Source organism: Pseudoliparis swirei, chromosome 4, assembly GCF_029220125.1.
Source record: "Pseudoliparis swirei isolate HS2019 ecotype Mariana Trench chromosome 4, NWPU_hadal_v1, whole genome shotgun sequence".
Lineage (NCBI taxonomy): Eukaryota > Metazoa > Chordata > Actinopteri > Perciformes > Liparidae > Pseudoliparis > Pseudoliparis swirei.
The window spans coordinates 13,913,204-13,923,118 of record NC_079391.1 but is presented as its reverse complement, the minus strand read 5'-3'; the positions used below and the strand labels follow the sequence as shown (position 1 = coordinate 13,923,118).

General features: G+C 37.3%; 3 protein-coding genes across 3 annotated transcripts; all 3 read right to left on the bottom strand.

Annotated features, from left to right (window-relative positions):
• Positions 1 to 1,981: 1,981 nt before the first annotated feature.
• On the bottom strand, positions 1,982 to 2,717 carry LOC130192187 (serum amyloid A-3 protein-like). The gene is given in 2 exon segments (XM_056411966.1): positions 1,982 to 2,170; positions 2,584 to 2,717. Coding segments are annotated over 2 exon segments (267 nt in total). The 5' UTR covers positions 2,712 to 2,717; the 3' UTR covers positions 1,982 to 2,031.
• A 1,983-nt stretch (positions 2,718 to 4,700) lies between these two features.
• On the bottom strand, positions 4,701 to 6,280 carry LOC130192186 (serum amyloid A-2 protein-like). Its single transcript, XM_056411965.1, has 4 exons — positions 6,171 to 6,280; positions 5,980 to 6,079; positions 5,695 to 5,833; positions 4,701 to 4,887 (listed from the first exon to the last, which is right to left on the bottom strand). The coding sequence occupies exons 2-4, from the start codon at positions 6,065 to 6,067 to the stop codon at positions 4,830 to 4,832; spliced, it is 285 nt and encodes a 94-aa protein (XP_056267940.1). The 5' UTR covers positions 6,068 to 6,079; positions 6,171 to 6,280; the 3' UTR covers positions 4,701 to 4,829.
• A 1,782-nt stretch (positions 6,281 to 8,062) lies between these two features.
• LOC130192185 (serum amyloid A-5 protein-like) lies at positions 8,063 to 9,714 on the bottom strand. Its single transcript, XM_056411964.1, has 4 exons — positions 9,622 to 9,714; positions 9,431 to 9,530; positions 9,146 to 9,284; positions 8,063 to 8,338 (listed from the first exon to the last, which is right to left on the bottom strand). The coding sequence occupies exons 2-4, from the start codon at positions 9,516 to 9,518 to the stop codon at positions 8,200 to 8,202; spliced, it is 366 nt and encodes a 121-aa protein (XP_056267939.1). The 5' UTR covers positions 9,519 to 9,530; positions 9,622 to 9,714; the 3' UTR covers positions 8,063 to 8,199.
• Positions 9,715 to 9,915: the final 201 nt, after the last annotated feature.

Sequence of the window (9,915 nt, the reverse complement as noted above, 5' to 3'; positions counted from 1 at the left end):
CATATATATTCATATATAGATACATATAGATATATATACATATATATAGATATGTATATATATATATATATACATATATATGCATACATATATATACATATATAAGAAAATAAATAGATTTCAGGGTTGAATTTGCCATTTTCCACGAGGAGAACTCAGAGGAGTATCCACATGCCCGAGGTGCCGTTTCATAAAACGATGCAGGAAAGGAATTGGACCATTAAATAAAGCTAAACATATATATGACCTTCCACATCTCATGAAACACTCAAGGCCTATAGCAATATAACTAGAAACGAAAAATGTTAGGCGTAGACTAAGCTGCGCATGGATGAATCGCCGACAATTTTAGCAATAGGTCAGGTGTGTACAGTCGTCCACACAACCACAATCTTATAATTTGAGTTGCCCGTGAAAACATATACCCTCAATTATATGGCAGACTTTTTTTTAAACAAAACACGTTTTCGACCCAAGCTCACCGCCCTGTTGTGAACGCTGATGCTGAGGACACATCCACACACGGGCTGAGCAAATCAGCATCCATCCACCGCTGCTCCGGATGCCTCGGAGGACGACTACTACAGCCTCGCTGCCTTATCGATGCCTCCCGATGATCAATAAACAACACGTCTTACCTGGAGAATGTCATATGCTGATCGAGTCACCTCCTACTGGGATATGTGTGAGGGATGCTGCTGGCTGGTCTCGCATCACTCAGTGAGCGTTTCACCAACAGGAGCCTGACAGCGCCGCCCCGGAACGAGTATAACATAAACCGAACCCACTGCAGTCTGTGAACGCACCAGAGCCACCCCACCCGAGCAGCGCGAGCTCGTCCGTGAACGTTACATGGACTCAGAGTAAACCGTTCCCACACCGAGTATTCCGGCTGTTTAACAACATTAAGCACACGGGTGTCCTCTTTATTTCTGCCACATGTACTTGAGGGTATTAAAAAAACACGTCCGTTAAATTGGTCTCCTCGCCGCGCTCCTTAGACGTTAACGTAGCCTACGTTAGCAGCAGCTGAATGATTAACGTTAGTTCACTAGCTTAGTCACTAGCTAACAATACTAAATAAGCTTGTACGTCTCATATTATATACGAACTTCGAGTCACTACTTTTTGTTTTCATGCGCACTTATTAATTTGTTAATTTTTTTTTTTTACTGTAGATTCCTCAATCCTCGGTCATACAAGCAAATAAAATATCACTGTAGAACACACAAAAAGTTTTTACTAAGGAATATCGCAATTTACACTACACTGCCGCCGGAAGTGATTCGTCTCTAAACTACTGATATAACAGCTATATATACCATTAAACATACCAAATCAAAATATAGAAAAAACAAACATCTTATATTGACAAGCTAGGCGCCTTCTTGCACCATATTGGCCCAATTTTTATTGTTGTCCCACATGGTTTTGCATGTGTGGTGCTGAGATTTTACATGTTCAAATGTAGAAAAAAAGTTACAAAATGGTTTATTCCTTATTCTGAGGAAAGTAAAAATCGAAAGTAAGCAGTTAATTGTGCTCTATTTCATAATCTCTGTTTGAAACTGCATCTGCTCCGATATAGCCCTAGGCTATATGGATTGTGTTATTTATGCTTTGATGAAATACTGAATGACCTGAAGTGAACATATTACATTACATTACATGTCATTTAGCAGACGCTTTTATCCAAAGCGACTTACAATAAGTGCATTTCAACCTAGAGTACAAACTAAGAACAACATATAAATGATTAAGTAATCTGCAGGTCTGACCTTAATGAGGCTCCAATTACCCCCCCCCCCCCCCTCCTAAATGAAATCACAAGGAAGGTTCCCACTGAAGCGCCTCAGCCACAGCCACAGAGGTGTACGGTAACAACAAACACAGCAGAACAATAAACAGGGTTAAGTCCCATGACAAAAGAAAACTTTAAGACACTGTTTACCGTGTCTGTATGTCAATAACGCCAACTGAAGACATTTCTTTTGTTTGTTTTATTATTGATTGATGCCAATGGCTTTCATACTAATACTTGTAAGGAAGTCCTGCTGGCCTGTAATCGTTGGGATTTCCTCCATTGCGCCCATGCTTATTTGCCATTTGATCAGCAGCAAATTCCTCGGCTCCATGACCAGTTTTTTACTGCACCCACTCTCTGGCATCACTGAAATGAGAAAATAGACCCAACATATCAGCGCAAGCAGATGACAGAACAAGTCATTTTCAACAAAAAAGATGAGGTTGTGGATGAGTGGAGGGGGGGGGGGGGTAATTGGAGCCTCATTAAGGTCAGACCTGCAGATTACTTAATCAGATGATATTATTATAAGTGATACAATGTTTGATACAAAGATCTGTTTTACTTCTACATAGAAATAACAACATATAAGGCCTTTGAATGATGTGAGCTGGTAATTTACCAAACACTAATAAGAATGTAGAGAAATTGCTCTTCGATCCATCTGCAGTTGTTTTTTTTACACAAATTATTTATTTTTTAGAAAAATCCTATCACGCAACATCCAACGATGTGAAAGCAGACAATGCTTTCCTCCTCTTGCTGTTCTCGTTCCTCACCTGATAACCTCCGCTGCCCATCTGCCCCCCGCTCCTCTACTGGCAGCATCAGTGTTTCCTCTGGCATGGAAGTATTTGTCTGAGTGTTTCCAGTTGGCATTCCTCATATCAGTGTATGCTCGATACATATCACGAGATCCTGATTAGGACAGTAGAAAGTTTATCAAAATGGAAGAATTCAGAAAAGATCATGTCATTAAAATATTAAAACACGTAATCCTGGATATATAGAATACAAGCAAACACATTGTCCTTGTGCGATCCTTGTGCAAAATGAAAACGAAAGCAAAAGTAAGCTGTATTGTATTTGAACAAGGGGGAAAAGATGTTTTGCTACATGTCATGGAAAATCCTTAAATGAATATGGTACAATGTGTCTCATATGTTTGATTGTTTTAGATCTCTTTTGTTTCAGTTGTCTTCTTCATTGAAAACATTTAAGACTTTTCAATAAATTCACTACAAAAATATAATGTGTGTTGTTGCAACTACTGCACTGTTTGCTTTTGTTGCTCTTGTGTATGTATGCACATACTGTATATGTATGTGTATGCATGCGATGTGATGTATGCACACAACAGTGAATCACTCTCAATACACGATGTTGGATAACCTGTCATGTTTCATTGGCCTTGTGAGATCTTCATTCTTCAGCCACAGTGTTTCAACCCTTAATCAAATAATAAGAGTAGGACAGGATTTGTTCAATTCAATTACATTTATTTAATATAGCCCAAAATCACAAATTACAAATTTGGCTCAGAAAGCTTTATAATCTGGACACATACAACATCCTCTGAGTACATTGTTGTGAAAAATAAATGTTTTTAAACTCCTGCTACAGCTCCTCAGCCTCTGAAGTCATGGGCAGCAGGGCAGCGCTGCCACTGAGTGGCCATGTCTGAACATTACAGCTGAGTGAAGCTCCAGAACAATCACAGATGGACAGAGATGACCTCTGACACATCAAATCCCCAATAGATCAGAGAGTCAGAGTTAATCCTTTCTGAAAGGCAAGATCATTTCACATGCAAATAATTGGTTATCAGTTTACAGTTAAACAATTTATAAAACTCTTAAAACATGTCGAGAATGGATATTCATTTGAATATGTTGTATGTTTTATTGTAGAAAGGTTAAGGTTACCACGAGTAAAGAATAGTAGTCAACTTTATTAGTGATACACAGACTAACCATCTGACAACATTAAATATATGTCTGAGTTGAGGTTTGTGATAGAAAGTTTATATAATGTCCGTGTTTTTAGTTGAATGATGTTGTTTATTACGGCTCAGTGTCCTTTCAATGTCAATGTTACTGCTGCATTATGTTTGTTTAATCATCTTTTCAATTAATCTTCTTCTCTGGGAGATATAATGTGTCTTGTTCAGTGTTCATGTATGTTATGTGCCTCATTGTTATTTTATATTTGCTTATGCTGTAGGTACACTCTTTTTTTGCTAATATATGAATTGGTTTTGTCTGCATGATACTCTCTGTTTATCAATGAATCTTAGTCTAATTCTGTTATTTGTGAATTTGTAATTTTAGGCTGCCTTGAAAAATCTGTCTGGGAAAAGTAGTTGAAAGTGAACCTCTCTGGCTAATAGCTCCGGCTCACAGTATACTGTTGATTGGTGTGCACTGTCCCTGCAAAATAAACAAATACAATACAATTTAAATCAATTGAACAAATGAAGAACTGATATTGGAGTCATTATATTGAACTTAATATGATTATATGCTAATATTGGACTTACTATTAATAAATGAGCATACTGTATACAGCTCTTAGAGCAGCCCAGAGGGATCTCTCTGTGATCTGCCTCTGCAAAGATTGAACCTATGTTTTAATATGCTTGTCATCTTGCAAGTTTGGGCGGGTTCAGAAACTGTTTCTGATGTGGGCAAATTAAAAGTATTTGATCAGTTATTTGAGAATTCATTGTATTTTACAATTATAGTGACTAGTGGTAAAGAGACATGAGATCCGAGGTGTACGGTAACAACAAACACAGCAGGACTATAAACAGGGTGAAGTCCAATGACAAAATTAATCTTTATTTGTTGTGTAAAACACTTTTTACCGTGTCTGCATGTCAATAACACAAACAGAAGACTTTTCTTTTGTTTGTTTTATTATTGATTGATGCCAATGGCTTTCATACTAATAATTGTCAGGAAGTCCTGCTGGCCTGTAATCATTGGGATTTCCTCCATTGCGCCCATGCTCATTTGCCCTTTGATCAGCAGCAGAGTCCTCGGCTCCGTGACCGGTTCTTTCCTGCACCCACTCTGGTATCACTGAAATGAGAAAATAGACCCAAAATATCAGCACGAGCAGATGACAGAACAAGTCCTTTTCAACCAAAAAGATTAGGTTGTGGAAGAGTCTGAACCTTATGATCACCAAATGTAGGAGGGTAGATTGCTTAACCCTTGTGTTGCCTTAGGGTCATTTTGACCCGAATCAATATTACACCCTCCCCCCGCCTTTGGGTCATTTTGACCCGATTCAATGTTTCACCCTCCTGTTACCTTTATATTTACTAACATATTTTACCCTTTGGGTTCAATTTGACGCCAGCAATAAAAACCTCCAGAAAATTATTAGAATTAATATTGTTTTCCAAGTTTAAGTGTGAGGCACTTTATGTTTGTTTGTTGACTACCGAAAGAACACCGACATTAAACATTGAATGGGGTCAAATTAATCCTAAAGCGGGGGGAGGGTGTAATATTGATTCGGGTCAAAATGATGCTAAGGCAACACAAGGGTTAATCAGATGATATTATTATAATTGATATAATGTTTAATACAAAGATCTGTTTTACTTCGACATAGAAATAACAAAATATAATGCCTTTGAATGATGTGAGCTGGTAGCATCGTGTAAATGGAAACAAAAATAAAGTGCCCAAAAATGATCCCTGAGATACTCCACAATTTACCAAACATTAATAATAATGAAGAGAAAATGCTCTTTGATCCATCTGCAGTTGTTTGTTTTTTACACAGATTATTTTTTTCCCCGAAAATTCCTAATATGCAACATCCAACGATGTGAAAGCAGACAATGCTTTCCTACTCTTGCTGTTCTCGTTCCTCACCTGATAACCTCCGCTGCCCATCTGCCCCCCGCTCCTCTACTGGCAGCATCAGCGTTTCCTCTGGCATGGAAGTATTTGTCTGAGTCTTTCCAGTTGGCATTCCTCATATCAGTGTATGCTCGATACATATCACGAGATCCTGATCAGAACATCATACAGTTTAATCAAATGAATGAATTCAGAAAAGATCATGTCAATAAAATACTAAAACACGTAATCCTGGATGTATAGAATACAAGCAAACACATTGTCCTTGTGCGATGTGAATAAGGTCATATGTCTCACCCTGAGCGGCTTGAACAGGAAATTTGTACCACTGGGCATTGGCTTCCACAATTAAGATCAGAACAATCCCGGCCAGAAGCAACTTCATGGTTATGGATGTCTGAAACAAAAACAAACAAATGGCATATAGTTCACCTTTAAACACAAAATAATAAACATACATTTAGTTTTTCCAGATCTTCCAAACTTACTTTGCTGTTCCTGCACAGTTAAGAGTAGGTCTTAAGAGATTCAAGAGTACCTTACCAGTGAAGACTCTACTGATCTGACTGACTTATATTCTACTGGGTTGTATGATTTCACAATGGTGAAAATTCCCATCCGATTGAGGGCTGGTTACACACTGAGGATATTCCAGAGTTGTGCAAAACACAAACAAAAGCAAAAGCAAGCTTTATGTCAACAAAAAGAGGGAAAAGATGTTTGCTACATGTCATGGAAAATCCTTAAATTAATATATTAATATATATTTTCTAATATTTGTGATTGTTTGAGATCTCTTTTGTTTCAGTTGTCTGACAAACATATGTGTGTTGTTGCAATGACTGCACTGTTTGCTTCTGTTGCTCTTGTGTATGTATGCACATATATGTATGTGTATGCATGTAATGTAATGTATGCACATACACAACAGTGAATCACTCTCAATATACGATGTTGGATAATCTGTCATGTTTCATTGGCCTTGTGAGATCTTCATTCTTCAGCCACAGTGTTTCAACCCTTAATCAAATAATAAGAGTAGGACAGGATTTGTTCAATTCAATTACATTTATTTAATATAGCCCAAAATCACAAATTACAAATTTGGCTCAGAAAGCTTTATAATCTGGACACATACAACATCCTCTGAGTACATTGTTGTGAAAAATAAATGTTTTTAAACTCCTGCTACAGCTCCTCAGCCTCTGAAGTCATGGGCAGCAGGGCAGCGCTGCCACTGAGTGGCCATGTCTGAACATTACAGCTGAGTGAAGCTCCAGAACAATCACAGATGGACAGAGATGACCTCTGACACATCAAATCCCCAATGCATCAGAGAGTCAGAGTTAATCCTTTCTGAAAGGCAAGATCATTTCACATGCAAATAATTGGTTATCAGTTTACAGTTAAACAATTTATAAAACTCTTAAAACATGTCGAGAATGGATATTCATTTGAATATGTTGTATGTTTTATTGTAGAAAGGTTAAGGTTACCACGAGTAAAGAATAGTAGTCAACTTTATTAGTGATACACAGACTAACCATCTGACAACATTAAATATATGTCTGAGTTGAGGTTTGTGATAGAAAGTTTATATAATGTCCGTGTTTTTAGTTGAATGATGTTGTTTATTACGGCTCAGTGTCCTTTCAATGTCAATGTTACTGCTGCATTATGTTTGTTTAATCATCTTTTCAATTAATCTTCTTCTCTGGGAGATATAATGTGTCTTGTTCAGTGTTCATGTATGTTATGTGCCTCATTGTTATTTTATATTTGCTTATGCTGTAGGTACACTCTTTTTTTGCTAATATATGAATTGGTTTTGTCTGCATGATACTCTCTGTTTATCAATGAATCTTAGTCTAATTCTGTTATTTGTGAATTTGTAATTTTAGGCTGCCTTGAAAAATCTGTCTGGGAAAAGTAGTTGAAAGTGAAACTCTCTGGCTAATAGCTCCGGCTCACAGTATACTGTTGATTGTTGTGCACTGTCCCTGCAAAATAAACAAATACAATACAATTTAAATCAATTGAACAAATGAAGAACTGATATTGGAGTCATTATATTGAACTTAATATGATTATATGCTAATATTGGACTTACTATTAATAAATGAGCATACTGTATACAGCTCTTAGAGCAGCCCAGAGGGATCTCTCTGTGATCTGCCTCTGCAAAGATTGAACCTATGTTTTAATATGCTTGTCATCTTGCAAGTTTGGGCGGGTTCAGAAACTGTTTCTGATGTGGGCAAATTAAAAGTATTTGATCAGTTATTTGAGAATTCATTGTATTTTACAATTATAGTGACTAGTGGTAAAGAGACATGAGATCCGAGGTGTACGGTAACAACAAACACAGCAGGACTATAAACAGGGTGAAGTCCAATGACAAAATTAATCTTTATTTGTTGTGTAAAACACTTTTTACCGTGTCTGCATGTCAATAACACAAACAGAAGACTTTTCTTTTGTTTGTTTTATTATTGATTGATGCCAATGGCTTTCATACTAATAATTGTCAGGAAGTCCTGCTGGCCTGTAATCATTGGGATTTCCTCCATTGCGCCCATGCTCATTTGCCCTTTGATCAGCAGCAGAGTCCTCGGCTCCGTGACCGGTTCTTTCCTGCACCCACTCTCTGGTATCACTGAAATGAGAAAATAGACCCAAAATATCAGCACGAGCAGATGACAGAACAAGTCCTTTTCAACCAAAAAGATTAGGTTGTGGAAGAGTCTGAACCTTATGATCACCAAATGTAGGAGGGTAGATTGCTTAACCCTTGTGTTGCCTTAGGGTCATTTTGACCCGAATCAATATTACACCCTCCCCCCGCCTTTGGGTCATTTTGACCCGATTCAATGTTTCACCCTCCTGTTACCTTTATATTTACTAACATATTTTACCCTTTGGGTTCAATTTGACGCCAGCAATAAAAACCTCCAGAAAATTATTAGAATTAATATTGTTTTCCAAATTTAAGTGTGAGGCACTTTATGTTTGTTTGTTGACTACCGAAAGAACACCGACATTAAACATTGAATGGGGTCAAATTAATCCTAAAGCGGGGGGAGGGTGTAATATTGATTCGGGTCAAAATGACGCTAAGGCAACACAAGGGTTAATCAGATGATATTATTATAATTGATATAATGTTTAATACAAAGATCTGTTTTACTTCGACATAGAAATAACAAAATATAATGCCTTTGAATGATGTGAGCTGGTAGCATCGTGTAAATGGAAACAAAAATAAAGTGCCCAAAAATGATCCCTGAGATACTCCACAATTTACCAAACATTAATAATAATGAAGAGAAAATGCTCTTTGATCCATCTGCAGTTGTTTGTTTTTTACACAGATTATTTTTTTTCCCGAAAATTCCTAATATGCAACATCCAACGATGTGAAAGCAGACAATGCTTTCCTCCTCTTGCTGTTCTCGTTCCTCACCTGATAACCTCCGCTGCCCATCTGCCCCCCGCTCCTCTACTGGCAGCATCAGCGTTTCCTCTGGCATGGAAGTATTTGTCTGAGTCTTTCCAGTTGGCATTCCTCATATCAGTGTATGCTCGATACATATGACGAGATCCTGATCAGAACATCATACAGTTTAATCAAATGAATGAATTCAGAAAAGATCATGTCAATAAAATACTAAAACACGTAATCCTGGATGTATAGAATACAAGCAAACACATTGTCCTTGTGCGATGTGAATAAGGTCATATGTCTCACCCTGAGCGGCTTGAACAGGAAATTTGTACCACTGGGCATTGGCTTCCACAATTAAGATCAGAACAATCCCGGCCAGAAGCAACTTCATGGTTATGGATGTCTGAAACAAAAACAAACAAATGGCATATAGTTCACCTTTAAACACAAAATAATAAACATACATTTAGTTTTTCCAGATCTTCCAAACTTACTTTGCTGTTCCTGCACAGTTAAGAGTAGGTCTTAAAAGATTCAAGAGTACCTTACCAGTGAAGACTCTACTGATCTGACTGACTTATATTCTACTGGGTTGTATGATTTCACAATGGTGAAAATTCCCATCCGATTGAGGGCTGGTTACACACTGAGGATATTCCAGAGTTGTGCAAAATACAAACAAAAGCAAAAGCAAGCTTTATGTCAACAAAAAGAGGAAAAGATGTTTGCTACATGTCATGGAAAATCCTTAAATTAATATATTAATATATATTTTCTAATATTTGTGA